This window comes from Poecilia reticulata, linkage group LG5, assembly GCF_000633615.1.
Source record: "Poecilia reticulata strain Guanapo linkage group LG5, Guppy_female_1.0+MT, whole genome shotgun sequence".
Taxonomy (NCBI): Eukaryota; Metazoa; Chordata; class Actinopteri; order Cyprinodontiformes; family Poeciliidae; genus Poecilia; species Poecilia reticulata.
The window spans coordinates 13084084-13111211 of record NC_024335.1 but is presented as its reverse complement, the minus strand read 5'-3'; the positions used below and the strand labels follow the sequence as shown (position 1 = coordinate 13111211).

The 27128-nt window shown below is 35.8% G+C and overlaps 1 protein-coding gene across 1 annotated transcript; it reads right to left on the bottom strand.

Annotated features, from left to right (window-relative positions):
• Positions 1-5517: 5517 nt before the first annotated feature.
• On the bottom strand, positions 5518-23113 carry lrrc38b (leucine rich repeat containing 38b). Its single transcript, XM_008409115.2, has 2 exons — positions 21576-23113; positions 5518-9714 (listed from the first exon to the last, which is right to left on the bottom strand). The coding sequence occupies exons 1-2, from the start codon at positions 22201-22203 to the stop codon at positions 9467-9469; spliced, it is 876 nt and encodes a 291-aa protein (XP_008407337.1). The 5' UTR covers positions 22204-23113; the 3' UTR covers positions 5518-9466.
• Positions 23114-27128: the final 4015 nt, after the last annotated feature.

Genomic DNA, 27128 nt, shown 5'->3' with positions numbered 1-27128 from the left:
TTACATTAAAGACATTTTTGGACAGCTTTTTTATTTGATTTTTTTTTTATAAAATGATTATAAAACAAACAACTTTAAAATTAGAAAACAACAACAGTGAAAAGAAGATAGATTTAATAATGGATTTAATCTAATCTATACATTCATACAGGCACAGATTTATACACCTAATGTTTGGTGAACCCGTTTGTTTTTTAGGAACTTGAACAGAAACCATATTATTGTTTGAAACCAAAACCAAGTTATTGGCAAATGCTTTACATTTCTTCTATTCAGAATTTGTGAAGCTCTTTCAAATTGGCTGGTTTTGTGGCAAAAAGAAATGGAAATGCACAATCAATGGATTTTCAATAGAATTTATGTCAAGGTTAATCCAGAACCTAAATCTTGTCCTGTTCTTTCGATTTAAAACCTGTTTATGTAATTAGGCTTGTTGTTCAATACCTCACTGCCATCATGTATCAAAATACCAACTCAAACTCAACCATTGACTAGATTAATCAGGAACAATCCAAAAATAAACAAGATGTAGGTCTATCATAAACTGAAAAATGTTGAAACACTTGGCTCTCTAGGTGGAGTGGCCTATTTTTCAAACTTAGGTCAATTTAAAGCCCCCAAAACTTTATTAGGTGATGTTACTAATAAAATGGAGTGATTTATTTATTTGATATACAAAAAGTCAATTGACTCTACTCTATTTTAGTACCATCAAGGATATACTGGAGAAGTCTATTGAGACAGATATTGATTGAGTCATTAATCTGAATTACCACCTCTAGACACACAGAAGATGCATGTCCGACAACCAGATGGATGCTTTAGACGTCACTGCCTGTAGATCTTCCATCTGCATGCATTCTTCTTCGGTACATATTCACTAATATGTACACAGACAATGTAAAGACAAGATTGTAGAAAAAAAGACACACGAGGGAAGGTTGTTTTATCTATGAACAAACAATGATATAATGGAAAAGGTGGCTTAAAAGGCAGGAGGGCCCTGCTGTTTACTACATGGAAAATGCAATAGATGGTAGATTACAATCCCATCAGACCAAAGACTTTGCCTTGACATTTAGGTTGTAGTGAAAGAGGATGTTCCAGTAAGTGCAGCTGTGAGTCTTTCTCACTCTTTGTTTTTAGATGTATTTTTGTACTTACTTTTGTGGCTTTTGTGTTTTTCACTAAGCCCTATCCATCTACAAACTCCAAGTAGGTCACATAGACAAGTGTAAAAATTATAATAAATCACTAGTTAATTTTGCAAATGCTCTTTATTTTTTTCACCTTTACAAAAATTCCTCGCAAAGGTAACAAACGAAAACTAACCACTGAAAACAGATTTCACAGATCCCTGTTTTTAGCATTAAGCATTTCTGAAATTGAAATAATAAATAACGGAATAAATAGGAGTAAACTGAGCAGCACTGCTTTTTCAGGTTTATATCGGACAGGAGTGACCAAGTCCAGTCACTGAGAGCTCGACTGCAGCACACCTGCATTTAAATGACTCCTTAGCATGTCATTCATTTCTGCAGATGCCTGGCAAAGGGCCATTCAATTGACTCTGGTGTGTTGGACAAAATAGATAATAGCTCTGGACTGGACTGGGGATATAAGTAATCTTTATCCACATGTATTTACAGTAAAGCCTCTGATTGATTTCTTAAGCCAAGCAACATAACTGCTTCTGTATTTTCTGCCAAAGCACTTGTCTTTGGCAGAAACTTGTGCAGGTAAAGATGCAAATATGTTTTACTAGACAGTAGAAGTTTGTGATTCTACATATTTAGGTAACAAGCCGATACTAAATAAATACAGGACCCTGATTGCCGAGACTAATATTTTTATTTCAGTTTGATGTGTCATCAAACTTTTTGATTTTCATGTTTTTGTGTTTTTTCCTTTGAATTATTTTGGTCAAACCTAGGAAAGAATTTGGACAAAGTTTACCTACAAATGCAAAAATTTGCATTTGAGAGCAAATCAAAACAAAATCTTTTTGAGATAGAGTTGAAAAACTATAAAGTAAAATTTCAAGAGTGAATCTGAAGCTAAAGTGTTGATCAATACGCTAGTATTGATCCAAAACTGACACCGACATGGTATTTATATTGTCGATATTTTGGATCGATTCGCCCACATCTACTATAATTTAAGTGCAATTCAGATACGTCGCTAGTTGCACCACATATAAATGTAGTTTTTTGCAAAAAACTTTATTTATGTGTCAAATATTGACTTCATTTGCTGAGTGAGTGAGTCAGTATATGAGAGATTCAAACATCTATCCCCTCCTCCCATTTTGTGCTAGCAGCTAACTCGTTCTTCATTCAATTTTAATGTGTTTACCACACCAGATGAATTTCTCCAAACACACATCTGTCAGAGTGATGACAATCACTAACTGATCCCCAGTGGGTGATTGCAGTAACACCCGTTCCCCCTCACCATCCTGTGCATATGGGAAATATGTGATGTCATTTGGCTTTAAAAAATGTTCAGCTTTAGACAGTCAATCATGAGTCATAGAGACATGTAATTTCAGAATGCAAATTCGTCAGAAATTCACTCAGACATAGTTGGTAAAAACAAAATAATACAATCACCAAAAAACTGCACATCATTTTTTAATTAATTCTTCTTTTAACATTAGCTTTACAACAGGCAGTGGGCTGTATTTTCTTGGAGATTACATTCTGAGGATAACTGGCTCTGCCAAACTGCCAGACTGTCTCTTCAGATGCAGTGAATGAACACTTTTACGGGAACACGCACTGATGCTCATGGCTGCCCACAGCTGTACTGTCCCTGATTCACCTCAATCATTCTTTGTTTTAAATGACATTTCAAAGGGACAAAGAACTGTGTTTTTTATGCAAATCTTTACCCCTCTATGTAAAGATCAGAGTATGGGAATGCAGTTTTCTGATTTGAAATGATAAGCATAAAAGCACCAAGATCAATGACATAATAAAATGCTAAAATGGTACACTTTACTGAATAGGTGCCTAAATCTAGTAAATCACAAGGCAAGTGTGATATATAAATTTTTTCCTGGTTCATTACCATACCTCCGTTTAGCTGAATGATATGATGATAAGACAATTCAACCATTTGATTCAGGTGTGTTGGGGCAAGGACACATCCAGAAGTTGCAGAATGCTCTCAAGGACTTTATTTGAGTCTCTCCTCCTTTCACAGAAACTATAAAGCTGTTAACAAGGACAGCACTTGATGTATGACTATTGTTCATTTAGGAAATTGATTTTTTGAAAAAAAAAAAAGTGTCTTCTTTACTTTTGTTTCATTTGGGTTTTTTTAAAAAAAAATCAATCTCAAACTTAAAATAATGAAAACTACAAAAACAATAATACCCTAAAGAGATCAATATACGACTTGTGTATACTCCTGAATTCTTTCTTTCAAAATCTACATTTTGTGCAATTCTTTCCTGAATTCCCACTTCTCTAAACATAATTAAATGTTCTTATTTTGGTTACTTACACACAGGAGGACGTTAGCTGTGGCCCCATTTGATCTTTGAAATCTTTGAAGTGGTACTCACTTCTTCTCAAACTCTAATTCCACAGTAAGATGCCAGATCATTTATCATTCAAAGCTTCCTGTCTAGGTGTTGATTTACTTTCCTTTCTGTCCTGCTTGCTTCCTGCCTTACCAAAAGTAAATAAAAGCACAAATGCTACAGCAGTGACAATATTCAAGGGATTAACTATTTCATTGTTTTATTAATTTATATGTTAGATGACTTGCAATTTTGATTAACATGTGAAACCAGATAGTTGAATATAAATACATTTTGATGTTAAATCAGACCAAACTTCTGTTGTTTCAGGTCAGTTAAAATAACTGCTAAATGGCACAATTCAGTAATTTATATACAGAATGATTACTGTCTCTTTTGGCAATGAGAATCATGATTTTGGAAACCTTTTATAGGTTAACAGATGCATTTGAGTTTCTTGGAGGTACACCCAAGGATATTTTTTAAGGCCACACCTGGGACATATTGCTTACTTGTTTGACACAATTGGGAAGTCAAATGAAATCAGCCAAGATATTGTGAAGCTGCACAACTCTGGTTCATCCGTGGGAACAATTTTTGTTGGAACAATTGTATGCAGGCATGGATGATGAGAATATATATATATATATATATATATATATATATATATATATATATATATTCTCATCATCCATGCCTGCATACATGGATGATGTATGCATCCATGTATGTATATATATATATACACACACACATTGTTCACATTGGGTGTGAACAACATTGTGACATGTATGTATTTCATTTAGTTGCCAGGTCTAGTTAGTTGATGACCAGAGTGAGGCACTCTACAGGGTTGTGCCTCCCTGAATCCCTCACTCTTTCTCTTCCTGCCTCAGCGTCCAAGAGCAAAAGCCTCTGGCTGTGTAGCCATGACAACCAAATGAGGTAAATGGTTGCAGGAGAATCCTCATCACGACCACCATCCTCACACATCTCTCTTCAGCGGTGCATGAGCACAGTACGATGATGTCTTTCGTGCATGATAATCCTTATCCACTGTTGTAATTCCTTAGTGGAATTCCAATAAGTGATTCTGTTCTGCCGAGTACTGTCATTTTGCTCAGTGTCAAGCCAACATTGCATCTCCTTAGGGAGAGAGTTATTTTTGTCCTTCAGTCTCTTGACTTTAGACTTCTTTAGAAAAGAAGACTATGATGATGTGTGGCTTTAATTTTTGATGTTGCATTCATCCCTCATCAATAAGATAGGGAACATGCTTGGATAGTATTTCCAAATGCATCCTCTCCGTGACAGAAGAAAAATACACAAACATCTGCCATCATATGTGTGCAGCTTTGCACATGGGTGAATCACGGGCTACTACTGAACAGAAAATAAACACAACCAATTGCAAAGCTCGAATGTAATGGCATTGGGTGACGACTGACATTCATTTGTTACTCTGTATTGCATCAAATCAGACTAAATCAAGAATATTTACATGGAAACTCCAGATACTTGCTGCAATTTCATATGACATTTTTCTTTATTAGTGTAATTTTTTAGCACCTTTTCCAAATATATTACTGCTATTTGCATATTTGCAGTGATAAGATTGCTCTGTGAAATGACACACTGTGCTGTGTTTACAGATGAGGGTTATTTATCTGCTGCCTTGAGAAGCCAAGTCTGTAAACCCAAGGAAACAAGAGGAAGAAATTCACATATATTACAGAGTTCTTTTTCAAATTTTCCAACTGCCACTTTATTAAAATGATCATTTCTACTGTTGTCCAAAACAGGTGAAATGAAACATACTGATGCCTTTTAACTTGCATTGATTCCTGCTGAGGAACATTGTAAACACAACATAAAAATTGTTATAACACAAAGTGCATTTCTCTCTTTCAGTGCTACATCTTGCCAAATGCTACCTAGATTTTTCATGTATCACCGTGTAAGTAAATTTTATTTGGAGCAAACACAGATGAAGACAGGAGAAAGGATTTTATTACTATCAGTTTTTAACCAAACATCAATATACAGCTACACATACAGTCTGTTTGACAGTGTCTGTTTGACATTTGGAAATTTGCATTCAGTAGCAACAGTGTCGTCACTCATTTTTCCGTCAAAATAATTTAGATTTGACCCATTCTGACATTTTGTCTGACAAATCACAACAAGAATTTTGGTATTTTATGCAAGATAAGCCACACAAAAGCAGCCACCACTGTTTCTGCTTCCCAGGGATGTGCAATGCCAGAAAGTTCCAGAGGGGACAAACAATGTAAGTAAATGCTTCATTTTGGAAGCTGTAATAGAAAAATAGACATGAATTTGAAAATTATCCAGTTGGTAACTTAACAGTGCATGCTCTAATGTACTGATATTGGTAGTAAAATAAGTAAGAGAAAGTAAAATGTCATGCTAACATTTTTCATTCTAACAACTAATCTAACATAGTATTTTCAATATACAATAACTACACAGTAGTTGCAAATAATAATGATATGTATAAAAAATCTCCCTGTTATCCCTTCACACCAGTTTGTGCATATGGATATAAAAAAGCAGGTTATAATTTGTAAATAAATTCAATTAACTCACTTAACTTTAACTTTTTTGAGGGTATAAAAGGAATATTTTTTTGCTTGTAATCTTGCTAGGTTTTCCAATTTTCTTCACCTAGGAATTTTTAGTGTTAGAGTGAGGTTATTCAGCTGGAACGACTTAGAGAAACATAGCTCTGGCTATTAGTAACAGTTTGGTTCTGATCAAAATATCACATGTGGTACAATAGACTTGGATTTGACTTTTGTACTATTTGCTTGCAGGGATATACTCATAAGTATTGATATTTGGGGCCACATCTCTTTTTTATTAATCTGGCTTAGCTTTGTGTTTTGGTAAGTAATGTACTCAAAGTTAAAACTGGAAGCACTTTTCTATTTATCTAACTGCCCAAACAATTTAACAGAATGTGACTGCAGAAATGTATGTTCAACCCTGGAAATAAAAAACAAACAAAAAAAAAACATTGGATGTCCTCTTGACAGACAGGAAGTAGAGGGTCAAGGTAAAAACCTTTAATGTAATAAAACAGAGAGGTAATTCAATCTAATTAGCCTTATCCTTCCCTACTTCCAGATGTTTTGAGTTTTAAGGAATATAGCATTATCTCCCAAACCCCTGTAATTCCTTTTCCTGTTTTCTATTATTTGGTTTCCAAAGGAACACTGCTTTTACATCTGATAAATTCCCAAAGCTGACAAGTCTGTTACACTGATGGACATTTCAGAAGCAGGAGTTAGCAGAAGGTCAGTGTCTATTATTTCTATTCAGAATGGGAAATCAGTGTGTACCATGTTTAGGCAATACATAATATCCATAAATTGAAATTTTACCATACAGTGCCATTGTTGTTAGAATGTGGGACATATATGGCGCATATATGAATACATACATCAACACTACAAGTAGATTACAACAATTGTTATATGATTTGAGACATCCTTTGAAAAATTGTACTATGACTCATATGATTTTTGTTAATCCCTATTGGAAAACAACAACAATGAATAAGGCCACATTTATATTTTGTCATTTCTGCAAAATGTGCTATTGACTGCTGCACATCTAGGGTTTGAATTCCTTCTAACGAGAAAAAAAAAGTGTCTCTTTTTCCTCTTGTATTCCCCGCACAGAAATGATCACAATATATGGATGGCTCTTTTTATATCCACTGGTTGACATTCTTTTTGCTACATCTCAGTTTGCTGAATTACAAATGATTACAAGAACATGATAAATAATTACAAATCAGCTTTTGTGCATTTCAAGTCCTTATAACTGAGGATTTGAAAACACTAAATGCAAATTCAAGAAAAAAAAAAAAAGTGTCCAGGACTCTGCTTTATTAGCTATGAGTGTGTCGCACCATCATGACTGCAGGACCAGTGGAGAAAGTGTTTACATGTGACTTTTTCTCTGTGTCAGTTGAGCTGTGTCGTATACTCTTGAGAAAGACAACTTATAAACAGATGTAAAAATAAATAACAAAATGGCAGCTATGTTGAAGATAGAAAGACAAACCATTTCCCAAATGACCAAACTTTTGGCTGTTGTAAAAGAAATAACCATATGTTGCAAATTAAGGAGCGAAGACTGCTGATTTGGTCAAAAGCTCCTTTCAGATCAGACTGTCAGGCTCAAATGTGTTCCACCGGTGTTCTTCATGATCAGCTTAAAGAGCCCAAGTGAAATAAGGTCAAAGGTGACCCACTGCTGTTTTGTCTATGATCCACCTGAGAAGGTATAGTCACAGAGCCAAGATGAGCATAAGATGAAATGGGGCAGCTATAGGACACTGTGATGATCCCCCAGTTTGGATTGAATCTGAGAAATATGTTTAGTATAATCTGGGACAGACACAAATGTGCTAAGCATGACTGCACTGCAATTTTGCTTGTATTTGAAGACCTGACTGTATTATGACAGCTTGTAACTCACAAAAAAGATCCAATTCAGAGATTACTGGGTATAAGAGAAATGTTCAACATACATATGTGCGTTGCTCAAGTAACTGGAGCTGAGTTACACACGTAACCCATGAGCTCACCAAATCAACTTGTAGGACCTGAATGCCAAAGGAAGATATAAGGGGATCTTTGTGTTTATGTGTTTATCACAGAACTCTGATCTGAAAGATGCTAAAGACTGACAGGAAGAAATTGTGAATCTTTGGAGATGTAATTATTTGAGTACAAAGGGTTTCTACAAAGTGCAAGTTGGTTTCTATTATGAAGCTACTTCTGCCTCTCTATGTAGCATGCCATCCACAACAAAGTCCTCCCATGTCTTCTTTCTTCTACTGAAACTTAATCTTTGGCAAAGACAGTATTAGTCTAAATGAGATACCTGCCAAAATTAGGTTTACTGTTTAAAGTGCATCAACAGAGTAACTAAATAGATTCAATTTAATACCATATTTTTGTCATAATTTCCAAGACTATACTGTATATATTTTAGAAATATCTTTCTCTACATAGTTTACAGTCATGAATCTAATGAACATAGTATGCTCTTTGTTTTTATTTTTTGATTACATGCCATTTACTTTTGTACATAAATTTGTAATTATATAATGAATACTGCTGGAAGTTTGAGAAGACCAACTGTCAACCAAACCCTTCTTGTTAAGCTTTCCGCCTATGATTAATTCAGAAGGAGCAACACTATTAACCTTCTTCATATCTTGAGAGCAACCTTTAAATATAAGCAAACGAGGCAATCCAGACAGGACACCTTTAAATGATACGATATGCCAGCATATCACATTACAAGCAGTTAAATATTGAGGTCACTTGTCATTATGACATCCTTTTATAAGATATTTTAGGTCAGTGAAGTGTCCTGCTTTACATAGATTAAGTTCCAGTGAATATGATTTTAAAATTCACAAAAGCCTTGAGCTTTCTTTACAGAATTTCAGATTCCAAAGCTGAATGATCAGCATTAGATTTAGTTTTTTGGTTTTTCTAAGACAAAAATGACAGCACTACAAGAAAAATATTTCCTATGTGTTAGTAGTCCAGTGAAATCTATTTCTCTTTCGATACAAGCCATAGTCTTGGCCTCATTATTTTTCWTCAGAATATTTGACACTGAGCCAAAAACTTTGACTTTTCACAGACAAAAATATGATCCCCATAGAATTTTTGAACACATGGAGTGGTATACTTACAAACCTCATTCCGTTGAGATGTATTTTGTTAGATAATATGTATATTCATCTATTGACTGTAACTGTACCAATCCATGATCCAAGGGTTCTGGAGCTTTACCAAGTAGGAAACAGCACTGACCACACACTTTCTTGAGTGTCCTCAACTAGTTTGGAGAACCAGGAAAAACGTCCCTACAAGGAAACCGTTTTTACTCCTCACTCTCTTCTTCATCTCCCTTGGTGCCTTTACTCCAGCGCTGGAAGCAATGAACAGTTGAAGCCAAAAAGAAGCTGGTCATGATGGCCACCACAGACACAGAGATGCCAGAAAAAATGATGATGAGCAGGTCTGTCAGAGTTAGGGTGGCCTGGCACTCACGAAAGCTGTCCTTTGAGAGCTGTGTCAGAGAAACACGTCTGCCATCCATGGGAAGGGAGCACTCCATACCTTCCACCCCTGAAACAGAACAGGAAAAGGAATTGGATTAAATCACCAGATATAATGAATGGCGGTCAGTGTGATTAGGTTTCAGCTCAAGTAGCCAGCAGAAAATAAAAGATCCCTGGTTCAGCTTTCTTGCTTGTACAAAATACTTGGATTCTAGTTTGACATTATGAGTTAAAGTTGCTTTGGGTTTACAGTATGCCCACCCACAGCAAGGCAGCAGGTACRCACTTACTCTCACTGGAAGAGTGTGATGTGTGGTTGCATACTGTGAAATAAACTGAAAACAGTAATTTATTTAATTTTTAGGTAGYTTTAGATCAGCTCATTTTGGGAGCCTGTAGTGTATTACTAACACACTACTATGTTATTAACAACTAAAATTGCTCAGAAAATAYGTTATGTTGGTTAGTACATTCCACAGAAATCCACCTGTTTTGACAGTAGTTTTGGCTGCTTTCATATCCAGCATGAAATCTGAGGATGGATCAATGAATATTTAGTGTTCATTAGACTCAGAATCACAGTTCACCTACTTTGCATCCTTTTTATCCCACAGATTTATGAAAATAAATTGCACAATGATCAAGGTCAGTTTTACAGTGTATATCMTTCAATTGGTTGCACCGACAATTCTGTTGGCCTTTGAGCCTAAATTRCTACAAGCGTTAATTAGACATATGTATTTAATGCAGGGCAACAGTCTTTAATTGATGCACTCTTAACATTGCAAACACAATGCTCTATGCAGCACAGAGAAGACTTTTGGCAATGCATTGTACTATAAGAAACACTGCTGTAGTTATGTGGGCAGATACTGTATAAAGGCTTGCAATGTGGGTGGCTACTTTTCACTGTTGCTGGGCATGCAAATAGATAAAATTTCTAAAACAACATATGTTAGCCTTAAAGCATTTCTTTTTTTATGATAATACGAGAAATTCTTTGCATAAGTTTTCATTACAATCCTTAATTTCAGTAACAGTTCCTGTTACTATTTAGCATCAATTGTATAAATGTATAAATGAAGTGAGAACMTTATAAGACAAAAAACATAACAAAAATCAGAGAATGAAATAAGCAGCTTGTGCAATCTGTAAAGCTTAGTAAATGCACATTCAACACCTAAATGTTGTGACAATGGAAAAAAGACATAATGGACATTTGTGATATCATGGAATTGGTTTTCGTGGTCCTCTGATTAACTTGCTGCACTATTAATAAGGTTTGTAACTGAACTCTGTAAGAGCTTGATAAAAGTTGGTGACACTAATCCCCTAATACAAAATAGATTCTTACATCTCATCTAACATTCACTTAGTAGGGAACAGGAACCGTCACGCACCCATGATTGCAGGAAGGGGACATGGTGACACTTTTTGTATATTTCATACACACAGTTAAAATCAGATGTTTACATATGCTGTATAAATACACAACCTTTTGTTTCTGTATCGGATATCAAAGGAGACAAAACTTTTCTGATGTAGCTTGGTTAGATTTAGAGTTATTATTATATATAGATGTTAAGAAAATAATAATGTGTAAGAAATTTTTCTAAACAATATATTTATTGGCTTCCTTCAGATCCACAAGCTTGTATGCATTTCTTTAGTATTTGGTATAATTGCCTTTTAGACTGTGTAACTAGGGATAACCAACTTGTGTATCCTGAGCTGGTGGTGGACTTCCACAAGCTCAGTCCCACCTCACCAACTGCAACAACAATCCAGGAGGTGAACAGAGAGACAGTGGACTCTAACCTGGATGTTCACTTGAACACTAAGCTAGACTGGATCCACAACACTGATACTACAGGAAAACTAACTGCTGAGGAGAGAGACTGTGGTCCTTTGGAGTGTGGGCCCAGTGAAAGTGGTAGAAGACAGAAAAATCTGGCAACATCACTGTTGGACAATATCCCACCCCTCATATATGAAGCTGCTGCTGAAATGGAGAGCTCAGTCAATTACAGACTTCTGCATCCTAAATGCACAAAGGAAAGTTATCATATAAACTTTTCTTCATAAAGTATATGGAATTGGTGGTGGTGTATTTAAATGTTTACATACACCACCGACACTTCAGAGTAAGAGGTAATCGTTTTAAGAAACATCGGCACGGTCTTCTATTTTACACAAAATTATTGCTGTGGAATGTAATGCTTCGATAGGTGTCACTGAATTAACTTGTCATACTATTTATAATTTATCTAAAGCAGGCCAATAATTAAAAAAATGTGAACAACTCTAGTTTAGTTGATAATTAACGAAAAGGCTGGTGGGAAAACACTTTAAAGGTGTACATAGTGGTGTTAAAATTCTTTTCAGTGATTCTGTGATGAAAGAAAAACAACACGGTGAACCATTTCAAATCTTTCCTCTTATATAAAATTGGATTTATTTGATATAGTTCACCTGAGAAAAAAAGGTGTAATAACTTGGTGGGACAAAAGTGCACACTAATTCTCTGTTGAAGCAAATCTTCAATTAGGATGCAAGTTTGGTCTCAATGCAATGTTGAAAAATAAAATGCATCCTCATCTCTAATTTCAAGCAGACATCAAAATTAACATTACACAATACTGAAACAGATTGGACTGACTAACAGATTAGAAAATTACCCAACAGCTGTGGTTCTTTGCAATTGTGACCTTCTGAAGCAAAGACTATAATGACAGTTTCTCATAATTACAAGCTGTCATGAGGATATTCAGATTAGCGCTGTTGTAAACGAATATTTTTGTAATCGCGTGGTCTATCGATTATTCTTATGATTAATCGAGTAATCGGATAACAAACAGATAAAATAAAACGTTAGTAAATCTAACTTAGCAGTATTACTATCGGATATCAACATCAGTCCAATTTTTCACATTTGAGCATCCCTAACAATAACTTCTCTGTAATTTAGAAAATAACAATAATAGCTCATTCTCGAAGTTAACCTGAAGAAAAGTAATACAAAAATCTGAAATTACATCCAATTTAATAATAAAGAAACGACTTTCATCAACAACTCAGGCGGAAGTCAGAGCGCTGCGTGACGCAAATAATGACCCGGCCGGAACACAGTGCATTAAATAATAAAACATAACTCAACAAAGTTTTGAGGCAGATGAATTTTCCTCGAGGAATTTTAATAATTGAGATACCCAAATCACTCGAGGTATTGCTCCAGCCCTAAATTGTAGTGAATTTAGTCTCATTTGAGACACACAGCAAACTGACTACTTTACAAATATTTCCTGACTTCGCAGCATAGATCTAAATCCAAATGTATGCCTGGAGATATTTGTTTTACATAATAAAGGTAGAGTAATTATTTTAACAGAAGCTAAGAAATAGCTACTAAGGTGTTAATTAGCTGGTTTAAAAAAACGTAAAAGTCAATGCAGAAATAAACGTTCGTAATAGTGTAAATAGTGGTGTAAAGGTGTAAATAGTGGTGTTAAAATTCCTTTCAGTGATTCTGTTTTGAAAGAAAAGAAACCAGGATAAACCATTTGGGTGAACTTCTTTTACAAAGGTTCACCCAAATATATGTTAATTAAAGGTTCCTTTACTACAGTCAATTGTAACAGATTCATAAAGATAACTAAAAAGAACACGCAAGCAAATGAATGGATTAGAAAATATTACACTAAGTAAATAAAACTATAATAAATATAAGTCAATAAGACTACAATTGACATTAATGAACAACATAAAAAAACTTTTCCCATTATTTGACATTTCCTTAGAGCAGAATTGACTGACCTGATTTTAACAAGACAAACAGATAAAAATTACTTTTGCTACATTTACGTACATTATTTATTATGAGGAAATTTAATCTTAACTAAATTTCTCTCTGGTTTTCCAGCCTGAGAATGGTTTAAAAACTACCTAGATGTAGTCTGATGTGCGAAATAAAATGAATAAATGGCCCTCAAAATTTCAAAGTAAAGTGAACACAACCATAAATTACCAAGAAGGTCACCTACTTCATTGCTCACTTTATTAGCAAAGGAAAGACATACGACTTATCTCAGAGGCCACCAACACCACATCAGAATTACCCAACACCCCATATTGGGTATTTCAGAATTTTAAGAGGATTTTAGTGTCAAAACAGCTGAAAGACCTTTAGTAGATTATTGCAAAATGTGAGTGCATCTAACAACATGGACTAACAAAAGAACAAAGAAAGAAAAATTAAATAAAAAAAATAATAACCATTCCTACAGTTTAAGGCACTTTCCCGTAGAGCTCATCTTATTTGTTCAACACCTTAGAACATTAGTGGCTGTCACACTAGAGCAGCAAAATCTCAGGGAAAAACAAACGGAGCCAAAGCAGAAAGCGAAACCCAACTTTGAACACCATTAAGCAGCTCATATATCTCTCTATCTCAGGGAAACCAAAACAAAGTTGACATACAACCAATAAAGCTATCGCCATAGGACAGAAGACATTGTGTGGGGGCCTACACACTGAAGGAGATAAATTTATCTGGTGAAAACTGTATTCATCACTGCCTTCAGTATGCAAACACTATAATTAGTTACACAATAAAAAGGGTAAGAATTTTGTGCATTTAGCTGTTTTGTGAGAAAAATGCGTTCATTGATTATAGAGAATGGCACAAATAAGTCTCATCATTGTATGTTTTACTAATATTTGAATTAAAAACTTTTTTTCTCCAACAGATGATGGGTTTGACGTTTTACATTATTTCTGTCTTCTCTCTCTTTATGGTCAGCTATAAACGTTTTCTCCAAAACAATTTAGATTCTATGTGTAGCTTGTTTTTGTCAAAATATGTTAACTTATTTACATTTTAGTCATAAATCATAAATATTTCTATAAAAATAAAAGGTGAATAAGTGAATCAGAGCCAACACTGTTGTTTGTATAGCTTGCCAAGTTATTGTATGTGTTTTCCTTAATTTGCCAAAGTTGAAGCTGAAACAATATGGCTAGAATCTATGCGCTCTGTCTATGTTTGATTTTCTTTTCATGGACCCTACATTACACAAACTTACTAGCTATCATGGTATAGCTATCATGGTCTCAACCACTTTTGATTAAAAGTTTTAATCAAGTCCCACCACTAACTTTGACACACATATATCCTTTTTATTCAGGGGAAATGCACAGGCTGAGTGAACACAAATGTACTTAAAATCTAAATTTACCAAGGATATGAATCATATTACGTTGAATTGAACATGTAAATGCTGTGTCAGCCGTCTTGCTTTTTCTTTCATGTTTATTTTGTGTATATATCCTAACTCTGGTCATGGAAGTCAAAAATAAGTATGATGGGTTTAAGGGCTTATCAAAGTTGAAAGGAAAAAGTTTTCAAATTGATGATATATACACTAAGTTTTTGAACTATGTCATACTCTAGCAGTTTATAAACTACTCCTGAAATATGTGTTATGACAAGTATTAAGACTACAGCAGGCAACTGTTCAGTGATGTAATACAAATCACGCCCTTACACTCTCAGGTTTGTCTGCCCACACAGATATGTTTCAGTCTTGGCACGAACAGTTGATAGATTACATTTAGGATTGCAGCCAGTCAACAGGATAGGCTATCTCCTGTCTCAGCCGTGATTGATCTACCTTGCTGCCTCGTTTCACATCCCTCCCTTTAACGCCACCCTATCTCTCCAGATTAATCTCTGAACAAGTCAATTAACAGTGGTCCTACATTCCTGTTAATGTAGTTGAGCTTACATTTATAACACTTGAAACATAAGTGTATAGCGACCTTTCTAATAATCCAACCATTCAGCTATGATACTTGATTTAACCTCTTGAACATATGGGTAAATGTCAATAGACTTAAATCATTCATACATGATTGGAGTCAAAAGGAAAAGTTCTTCAGTTCTAACAAAAAAAAACAGATCTAATACCTAATTTGAAAAAATGTGAGATTCATTCAAGTTAGAAAAAGAATGGATGGTAACAGAGTGAGTAATATTTGCAAAGTATGCACAAAGAGAGAAGCATTGCTGCGACTCGGGGAAATGAGTGAATTATTCATAAGGGAACTCCGTCTGTGGAGAGATTCAGCAACCTTACACCAAGCATACACACATTTAGTCACCATTAAACCACAAAGCATGCTGACTGCTACAAACAGAAGACATATTTAAAAGATCCAAAAATGACTTTTTTCTTTTATTTTCAAATAACATAATTCATTCTGATCATAAATACAGATGCTAAAAATGCCTTGAATTTTTAACACATGATAAAGAAAACTAAAATAATGTTCAAACAGGTTTCCACAGGCATCCATGGAAATAATGTGTTTTACTTCTGAAAGTGGCAGATTATCCTCCCCTGCTTTTCAACATGTACCACATGATGCTATCACTTTTTGTAAATCTGTCCACCTTTTTCCCACTCAGCTCTCCCTCGCCAGCACCATCTCTCACATCCAAACTTTAAATAAACATTAAATTAGGCCAAGATAAAACAAGCTGTCAGGTTGTGTTAATAGAACAGATATTTTCACATCATATACCCATGGGTGGTAAAGATAGCCAGAGATGTCGCATTGAGCTTTGCAGCTTCATGTTTGTGCTATGTAGAACTGGTCAGTGACACCATATTTTCAGAGCTGTTTGTGCTGTGTGAAAACGGGTCTCAAAGGAGCAACCCAATAGGCTGTGAAGGAAAATTCAGGCTTTGACCCCAGTAGTCATATGAACTGCTACTTTACAGAGAAACTGTTCGGGTCATGACTAGTGTTGATAGCAACACCATGATGGGCCTGAATCCCAATCTGCCATCTCCCAAGAGAGATTGGCCTGCCCTGCCCTGTAGGCAGCTGTAGCTCCAATTACCCTGGCCAATGTGCTGTAGAACTGTGTCAGTCTGAATTATACATGGCCTTTGTTCATCCTTAACCCAAGAGCACCGGAGACAGCAGTGGATCATGTTTACACTCAATCTTCCACTGAAACATTCATGAACCTGATTGGTGGCTAAAAGAAACTTTTACATGGTGACCTAGAAAGAAATACAAAAAAGATTAATTGACTTGTGAGTCAACTTTAAATAAAGAATTAGTTATATCCACTGCTACACAAGAGACTAACTGAAGTTATTTAAAAATGAACTGTGTTTTCAGCTTTTCTTTTTTTGCTCATAATTTGAAATTCAAAAATTTCAACTATCTTTCACCATCCATCATTCTGACCAGCGGTGACACAAACAGAAAAGGATGCTGTGCTGTGAAGTTAAAATCACGAGGGAAATCAAGAAGTGAAAAATGAATTGGGAATTGGATTTACTGCAGAGACTCTGCAGCTGCTATATTATGCAGGCACTTATGAAGAATGCTGCAACTATTTCTGTCCTATAGAGAGGAATGTCTATAGATTAATTTCTGTATACTATATGGGTTCTATAATTTAGAGATTTTCAGCTCAGAGGAAGCTGTTCAATAAGCTCATCAGGAAGGCCAGCGGTGTGCCCGGATGCTCCCTCCAGTGGGAGACCAGTTTATCACCTGAACTGGTCTCCCACCACCAGTTCAGGTGATCTACCACCACCAGTTCAGGTGGTGGGAGACAGAAGGACTCTGGCTAAAATAACATGACCGATGGACAATCTGGAGACCTTCTTCAGTGACATAGTGCTGCACTGTAGGTGCGCAAAGGCTTGTTAGAGAAAATTCTTCCTCCCAGCAGCTGATAGACTGTATATTCTTCACTGCTCCCAACAAAAGCAATATGTGTTTACATCCATTCTGGGATTTGCATAATCATTAGCAATATTTTACTCATTACTAATATTCATTAAAGATCATTAAAGATACTGTAAATGATCTGTTTTCTTTGTAATGCTTAATATGCATGCACGTTATGTACGTTTGAAAAACAAGTCATCCTACTCAGTTGCATATTCCTTGGATCCGAAGACGCCATTTCTGATCTTTATGCAATAATCCTGTACAACTTATTATTGCTCTCATTAATCTATCTGTAATTAATAAACACATAAATAAATAAATAAATAAATAAATAAATAAATAAATAAATAAATAAATAAATAAATAAATAAATAATGGCACACGCGTATGTTCGCTTAGAAGTACTTTGATGCTGCTGTTACACCTGAATGTCCACAGTGTTGGACATTAAAGACTATTTCTATTATGTTCTATGTTTGGTAGTGTCATTTCAACTTTTTGCTTATATCCCAACTTACATACCCAGAAATCACTATGTTGTCCAGAGCTCCTTCCATTTTGTGTCCTTTAATATAACCCCTTCTGCTTATGTTTTGAATAATTTCAGATCAGATTTCTCTTGGTAAGTATGTATTTTTTAATAAATTCTAAAAATAAATATTGATTCAAAATTCTAAAATAAGGGAAAATGTCAGAAAGTGCTGGGGTTTCTTAAAGAGACAGAGACCCAATTTCAAGGTGGGTGGTATCATCAGCTACAGTAAATAACGGGGGTATAATATATTTTCCAGGTATATGGAGCCATTTTGTAGCACAATCAAGTAACTATGCTACCATCAGTTGTTATGAATATGTTGTATATCAAAAAACACTTTGACTTCACATCATAACCATATCTGATGCTTTGAAATTAGCCTGTCTCTTTAAGCACGTCATCACACCAATGCTTCTCCATATTGCCCATTGGCGTCGTGTACAACCATTCACAGGAGCTTTGTAATTTGTATGATAAGCTCAGCAAACTCAGCAGTTTCATCAGGTATTTGCTAATTGCTGCTGCTGTTAGTCCGATGGAGCTGTGTGGAGGAGACGCAGGGGAGGGACGATTTATGGGGTGGGTCCTCAGCTGGGGACAGACACAGGCGTTAAGCAACCCCCTTATAGCTGCCACGTGAGATTAAAGGATTCTTCAAACATGCATGAATGAGTCAAAGCAATGTTCCAGGTGTGTTTTTTATGAAGAAATAAAATTATAACATATTTAGCTCAAAAAGGTTGATGTAGCTCATATCCCCCCCCCCTTCCTTTAAAAACACCTCTCCTGATTAAAACAGGTAGTACAGGAAAGACTTTGAAATGTTCTAAAAATGCCCTATAACATTAGCCATGACATACGTAGAGATTAAATAAATAGACACAAACTGTAGTGGTTAAAATATTCCCCTATGTCTCCCCTTGAATAAAAGCTGGTGAAACTGAAAGTTGCTGTTTACCCATTTTATTGACCCAAAGTGTTTAAGCATTAGATTGAACTCCTACATGATAACCAGTTATTTGTGTGCACTAGTCAAAGGAGATGAGAATCACCATTTAGTCAAATGCTGTCAAGGTACTGGGTTATTTTTTTCTATTCTTACATGAAGTAATGTTTTTTTTTTCATGAGAGTTGAGTGATAGATTTCAAGTCTGAGTCAAATGTAGACTCCTTAGAGCACAAGTAAGGACTAGATCTCTGTTTTCTGCACTGCAAAATTAAATCTAATCTACAATGTAAAGTGCAAATGGTAAAAAAAGAACCAAGAGTAATAGTCATAACTTTCAGAGCTTATCCTATCATGTTAAATCTTGCCCATATATTAGCTTTTAAGTTCCTGATATAAAGTGTCAGCCTTGAGAAGCTCACTAGTCACTCATACATGTGCACAGCTGTATCATGTTGTTTGGAGTCTTATCAGGTACACACCTGATAATTACACTTAAAAACGTTATTAATTTTGCAACTTCAGACACTTTAAGGAGTCATTTCAAAGACCCATTAATGCTGGAGATAAAATGTTTTAATGTTAGAAAAAATATTCAATGTTAAAATGAGAGTTAATTCTGTCTGCTGGTAAATAACATTTCAGCTGTTGACTTATATAGACCACTTTTTTTAATATGTCATGGTGCAAGAATAAAAAAAAACTCAACTCATACACAGATTTCCATGATTTTGTCCAACTAGATTATATGTTGCTAACTTCCATCAACTGATGAAGTTTGTTAGAGAGGCAACGCATACTGCAAAGCCTATCAAATCAAGCTCACTCACTAATGAGTATCCATCTGTAATTGTATAATCATGTCTCTTATGTTTGTTAGTTTTTTTCAGTGAATAGGTCATACTATTTTCCCAATATTAAGAGCTCAGTCATTATGTTTATTGGGTCTGGCAGCATGAGGACCGAATGTGTGAGCAAATCTTCCTACCCGAGGTGGCAAAGGAAAAAAGATTTGAGTGCAGAGTAAGGGCAGAATCAATAGCACAGAACACCATGGCCTATATGTCTGTAAGTAATTTAATTTAATTTTGTGGGTTGTCAGCAGTTTACAAGACCTGAGAAGTACCAAACCAATTTTCAGATTGAGCACAAAAATATTCAATTAGAATACCGTTAACCTTCAGCCAATTTGATCTTGCAGACAGAAAACAGGTCTTTATGACAGAGTAATATGCTTGATGAAATGATTATATAGTTTTGTGAACTTTTAAAATGCTAATCAATTTAGAAATTCTTCCCATCTTTTACTGTGTAACTTTAACTGATTCCTGCAATTATTTTTCCACATTTAAAACACACACACCTTTAGCACTCCTTAGATTATTTGGCTCATGAATAATCAGACTTCATATGAAAGCAGATCTTTTTCAAACAAAGCTGATAGTTTCCCCAAAATCATCATATATTTTCAAGGTATTTGATCAGAACGGCTTTGTTAAATCATCAAAACGTACATTTAGCTTAAATGGGTCTGGCAGCATGAGGACCCATGTACATTTAAGATAAATATGCATTTAGATTAAGCAAAAACAAAATCTATGTTATCACATTTTTGTAATCTGAAGTGAAAATTATCACCCTTAGTACAAGTCATGTGTTGCTCAGCCGTCAGATCTGTTTATTTTTGCTTCTTTGCTCCCACATCCTACCCTGCTCTCATGAGATAAGTCCTGTCTGTAACAATTGCAAAGAAATAATCTGTGTTCTACAACAGATTTAACTCCCAAATAACATTTGTAACAGAACACATACAATACAATAGTAAATAAATGGATCTACAATTGAAATAATATAAGATGATTTTGTATCATTTTCATCATGGAGAAGACTGGCAGCCCCTTTTTAATACAGGGTGATAACACTCTGGCTGTTAAAACCAGTCAACCTTGTTTAGAGATTTTACCTAAAGAGCTATTAATATTTCATGTTCCTCTGGAACAAGCATGCACACACTGAGGCTGCTTTGTAAAACCACCAAAATGTCCATCCGGTTATGTAACGTAGCTCTCACGGCTAAATTACATTGGTGGATGGAGTCTGCCAGCCTAAAAATCCACAAGGATAAAGCAATATGCACATGATGGGAAAAATTGTCTTTATTCTCTCTGGAGAAAAATAAAATCTTTGCGTTTGCCTACTCCTAAATTCCAGCATGCATGAAAATGAGAGATAATAAAGCATCTTGTTAAAAAAAACAAAAAACAAATTGTTTAATCTCATGAACGTGCAATATTGAGGTCACTGCTTGGTTCACACGAACACTCAAATCCTAAACCACATGAGTTTCTTTTAAGCCATAGAAAATATTAAACAATTTTAAACACTATTACATTTTATAAAGTAAAACATAACTGTCACGGTGAAAAACAAGTGCTTTTGTCTCATGTTAGGCACTGAGTCTCCCACATCAAGGGCTGTGGGGGTGGAGAAAAAAAAGAGACAAAATTAGAACAAGGGAGGGGGAGGGGGAGGGGGTTTCCTCTTCCACTGGGAAAATAAATAAGGAAACAAATAGGCCAGGGAAGTGTGATGGCATCGGATTTACCATGTACCAATGAATGTTTCACTCAGATTTACGTTATCTGACTAATGCACAGTAACGAAGGGCTGTTTCTAAAATGACATTACTTACCATTTGGAAGCTTGTGACGATTTTCCATCAACCATTCAAACAGGTTGGTGAAGTTGCAGTTGCAAACCCAAGGGTTGCCTTCGAGTCTCACCACCCGCAAGGAGGGCAACTGACTCAGGGCTCCCACCTTTAGGGTAGATAGTGCATTACGTTCCAGTTCAAGTTCTCGCAGAGAGGTGAGGCCCAGAAAGGCGTCCTCACTCACCATGCTCAAATATGGGTTGTTTCCCAGTCGCAGTTTGATCAAGCTCCGGGATTCCCCAAAAGTCCCCTTTGGGATTTCAGTCAGATTGTTGCTACCTAGGTCGAGGAAGACCAACCTGGAGGAAGTGCTTAGAGTCCCAGGTTCTATGTAAGAGAGGGAATTGTTCCGGAGGTCCAAGTAGACCAAGTCACTGTACAGAACCAGAAAATCCGAAGGGATGCGGGGTATCCAGTTGTCGGCTAGCAGAAGCCTCCGGACATCCAAAGGGATCTCTTCAGGAAGACGGGTTAACCCCCGGCCACTACAGTCCACAGTGTGAGGATCTGGGCACAGGCAGGTTGCTGGGCAGTTTTCGCCCCAGGTCCAAAAGACAGAGGACAGCAAAACGAGGATAGGTTGAAGCCAGTGGACCCATGGCAACATGGTCGAGAGGGTCAAATGAATTAGGGGAGAGGAGGTTTAGGTTAAGGACAAAAGAGAGAAAATGGATGGGGGTTGAGAACAAAAAGGCGGAGGTCAGAGGGCAAAAGATTGGGAGAAGGGAGGGGAAGGGATGAGTGAAGGGGGTGAGAGAGATCAATTCTCTTGAATGAGCATCTTGATGTTATGGAGAGAGATACCTCACAGAGCTTAGGAATTGTGTGACGGCAGAACAGCAGAGGAAAACTCTTTTCTAGGAGATCACGTAACAAGCTGCTAAGATAGAACAGCAGTCTATCTGTTTTATATGTGCAACGAGAGCCTGACAGTAACCAGTGAGAATAACGGAGGATAACACAAAGGGGAATGTAGCTCAGAAGCGGTAAATTAACACGAGCAAGCTGGGAGAGAAGAGAAGTAAGGGAAACAGACAAGGGAGAGGGGGGTTGAGGAGAAAGCTGTGTCCGCCACACTACCCCACAGTTCGTCTGGCAGCAGTGATAGACAAAGACAATGAGTACTGTGACAAAAAAGGATAAATGGAACAGTAATTCAAGCATGACAAGCAAAGAGTTGCATTCCTGCATTCGTCCATTAGTCCAAAGTCTTTGTGCAGAAAAGCCAAACGGTGTGAAAAAAACAGAGCTCACGGAGCATCGCTCAAATGTGTGGTGATGTTGCCCCCGCTCGCCCTTAATTCTCTCTCTCTATCTCCGAGTGCCCTGCAACATGCTGTAAAAACAAAGCCAGGCTCAGTGCTTTGCTGTCCAGCACCATTTCTAAGCTGTTTGAGAGACAATCCAAATGCCCAGGCAGGAGCCTTGTGGATGCAGAATGAAGTGCTGAGCTGCACACAGCCATGCCAATCCAATGTCTGCCTCCGAATCTACCACGGTTTATCTCATGCCCTCTCCTTTTTCCAGGGGGGCGTGTCTGATTCATCAAGTCACTGTCAACATGTGATGTCACTTCCTATAGTGAGAAGAAATTACAGGTAATAAAAGCTGTTTGTAAAATAGCGTTACATTATAAAATATATTATCAGCTGTTTGTTTAAAAAAATAATATTTACAAATATGTATTATTATTATTATTATTATTATTATTATTATTATTATTATTATTATTATTATTATTATTATTAAAAAATGAGATCACTCTATTTTCCTAACAAAAACATATCTGTAGGAATAAAGGACTATTATCTGTCATGATGCGTTTGGATTTTTATTATGCATGTGTTTGTTTTGATTTTTTCTGACATTCCATTTTTATCCTATCAGCCATTTCCTCAGTTCTTCCCTTCCCTCACAGCTGCACCCAGTTTTTAATGAACTACCTCTCCGAACTCAATTTGGATTAGATTGCTTTTTTCTTGCATGTAGAAATATGAGATTTCGTTTCTAGCTAAAGTAAGCTTAGTAAGACCCAGGAACATAACTAAATTTAATATTACCGTTCTTGAGTGTCTGTTCCTGTCCTCATTCCATCCATCCATCCATCCATCCATCCATCCATCCATCCATCCATCCATCCATCCATCCATCCATCCATCCATCCATCCATCCATCCATCCATCCATCCATCCATCCATCCATCCATTTTCTTTACACCCTTGTCCCTTAGTGGGATCCGGAGGGTTGCTGGTGCCTATCTGTATCTCCAGCTAATGTTCCGGGCCACAGGCGGGGTTCACCCTGGACTGATCGCCAGTCTGTCACAGTGTCCTCATTCCACTTTTGTTTATATGAAGAAATTGTCTTTATATTTCTCATGATCCTACTTTTACTATTGTACCTTTTACCCAGCAGTTGTCACTTCTTAGTTCAGAAATCAAAATGTGCCCCACATTTTAATTTAAGCGTCACTGGATTATCTGCCAAACTCGTGTAGTTTTAGTTGACTACTAAGGTTGTTCCTCTGAGTTTCAGGTTGTTGTTTTTTTTTTATTTTTTTCTTTACTATGCTCTAGCTTCCTCTCTATATTTGAGACCATACAAATAAACAAATATGATACTAATTATGCCAACTTGTATCAGCAATAATTTTTCATTTTTGGCTAACATATAATTTTGTTATAAAATAGCCCTCACAATGCTAAACTAACAGCTCAAAAAGAGACTTTTTACACAAACAAAAAACCCTGAAGACGTTCTTTACAAATTTCTGTGCTTGCCTTATACTTTTCCCTTCATTTCATGACATTTTGTTATGAAGTCCTTTTTGTACCTTTTATCCAGCAGTTGTAACTTCTTAATTCAGAATCAGATCTATTGGCCAAGTTTGTGTGCACAAACAAAAGTTTGACTTCGGTTTCACACACTCACAGCACACACACATTAGGCATAAGTATATAAACTTCAGAGTAAATAAAAGATAACAAGAAAGAAAATGTATCTATTTATACCTGATATGTGTTTAATACATGACCATGCCTGTTATAATAAAAACAAATGACACGTCTCAATTGTGAACTGAAATGGATAAATATATTTTTCATGATTGCGAACATTTATTAGTATCCGGTCTGTTAGTTATGCAATTGTAATGCATTTTTCACATCATTCAGTGAAAATTAGTTTTCTGAACTCTGCCTTGGAAATCTAAACTAATCCTCCCATGTGGTTTATCCTGCCACCACAGTGCTCTTTCATTTACAACCACTCACACAATCCGATTTTAATCTACATTAGGCATGGGATTAATTTGACTTCATGTACAGCTGCAGTTGGTAAGTCAGTTAATTTAAGCAGAACGCAGTGACTGCTTCAAAGGAAATGCTAACTGTGCAGCAGATCAAGATGTAGCTCTAGAAGGCATTTTTTTCAGGTGTAGATACTGTACAAATTCAAGCATGCTCCTGGTATCTCTATAAATAGAAGCTGAACTTTCACTGAAGCTTCCCTAAATAGATCAAACTAAAAAGCTAAAATATTAGACAAGTGCAGTGTGCATTGATGAAAATAGTTTTATGTGGACAATTTCTAAGTATATTATCATTAAATGTGCAAGAAAAACAACTTAAGTTTTTATTTTTAATCATCAACAGTTTTATGTATTCCCTGTAGTACTTTAAATCCAGTAAAGCTGAACTTTGAATCATTCATCATAATGGTAACCCCATAGAAAACCTGAGGGCACATAAGGAAAATCAAGAATGATGTTGTTTCATTGCTAACAAGGTCGTGGAACCTTGACGCACAGTCTCACTCCTCTTGTACTTCAAATGTTTTCTGCTCTGAACATCTATAGCTGAGAGTCTTTGCTACCGACTGTAAAATCAATGTATGTAAGCGTCTGTAAAAAAACTAAAATAAAAAACCCAAAGCGCACTGCCTATTCCTTATGTAGACACAAATGGTTCCTTTAGGTGTTCAAAGAAATAAGAATACAAAGTAGAAGAATATGGGAAGACTTTAGCACTTATGGAGGGTTTTCTTGTAAAATATGGATTAGAAACATTGATACAGCAAGTCAAATTTTGTCGGTGTAATCCATTATTGAATGTCTGCAACAGAGACATCCAATTCTGACTGGAAGATCTTTTGTATGTTTCACTGTCATCAAATACGACTTGAAAGTCACTTTCAAAATAAATAATAAAACAAATTTAAACAAATAAAACTACTTCTACTGAATAACATTGTAACAGTTTTCTTAGCAATAGCATTATTATTATCTAACATTAGTCACTGCCTGTCACAATTTTACTTCATTAATAGATTATAAAATGTATTAATGTAATAATGTTATCAGTACATTCTAAAACAACTATAATTGTTTCTTAAAGTACTAATGAAGCTACAGAAACATAGTCTATTTCAAATTTAGAATAAGCACAAAATCAGAGTAACAAAGATTAAATCTTACTGACTTTAAGAAATTTAAAGTTAGGTGCAGTAAATTTGAGATGATTTTTAGCTTAAATTCATGACAGCTAAAATTAGGTGTTCAATATCTACACAACATGAGAAATGGATAGAGAGGGTTGATTAATTAAATTGCCCATGCAGCTCTAGAGCACATCACATTAAAAATACTGTATATGTTTTTTAAATCTCAGTTTCTTTAAGCATTAAATCTGCAGTGTGTTTTTTAATAGATCACCAAATGTAATAGACATTGCTGGTGTGAATATTTGGACAGATTTTGCAACCAATAATCAGACCTGAAACTCTGCATTTTATATTCATATGCAGTAGAGATGGCAGTTGTAGGTGACTTGCCTATGTGTACCTTAAACCATCAAACTTTGTTCTACAGGGTGAATGTGGACATCTGCTGGACCGCATAATTCAGCAGCATAATAGTTAATGGATTCATCAGCATATTTGGAACAATTTTTTGCTAACACAAATCAGTTTCTAGTTTCATTAATTATCTCAAGTCCAATCTGGAATGACAAAGGAACAACTCATTAGTTGACAGCAACGGAATACTAACAATGTTTTACATGGCTTTATATGTTTATATGTGCCAACTGTTTATTTTTTTGCCCCCAAGGAAAGTCTACTCTGTAGTTGTGTTCTCGCAGTTGTAAAGTAATATTACAACAATGAATAAAAAAAGCCCTACTACAAGTGGATGACTAATACAGGTTCAAGCATTAGTCACTTAGTGCAATCTACAGTGGCAAAAATGACATGAACAAATGAATCTGAAAGCAGCACAAACTGAATGCCATAAATTGTGCATATTATGTCATTCAGAAGTGGATTCATGTGAAGACAATGCCCTACTTTGATGGCTAGCTCTTGTCAGGGGTGTCTGCATGCAGGTTATGTAGACAAACAGATTAGATACGAATAAGAACCATTATGATGGCAGGTGGATACACAATTTCTAATAAAAACAATTCAAGACTGGAACAAATGCAGTAAAAGTTTAGCAGTGCCCTGCTTTAAAAAAAAAAATAAATAAATAAATAA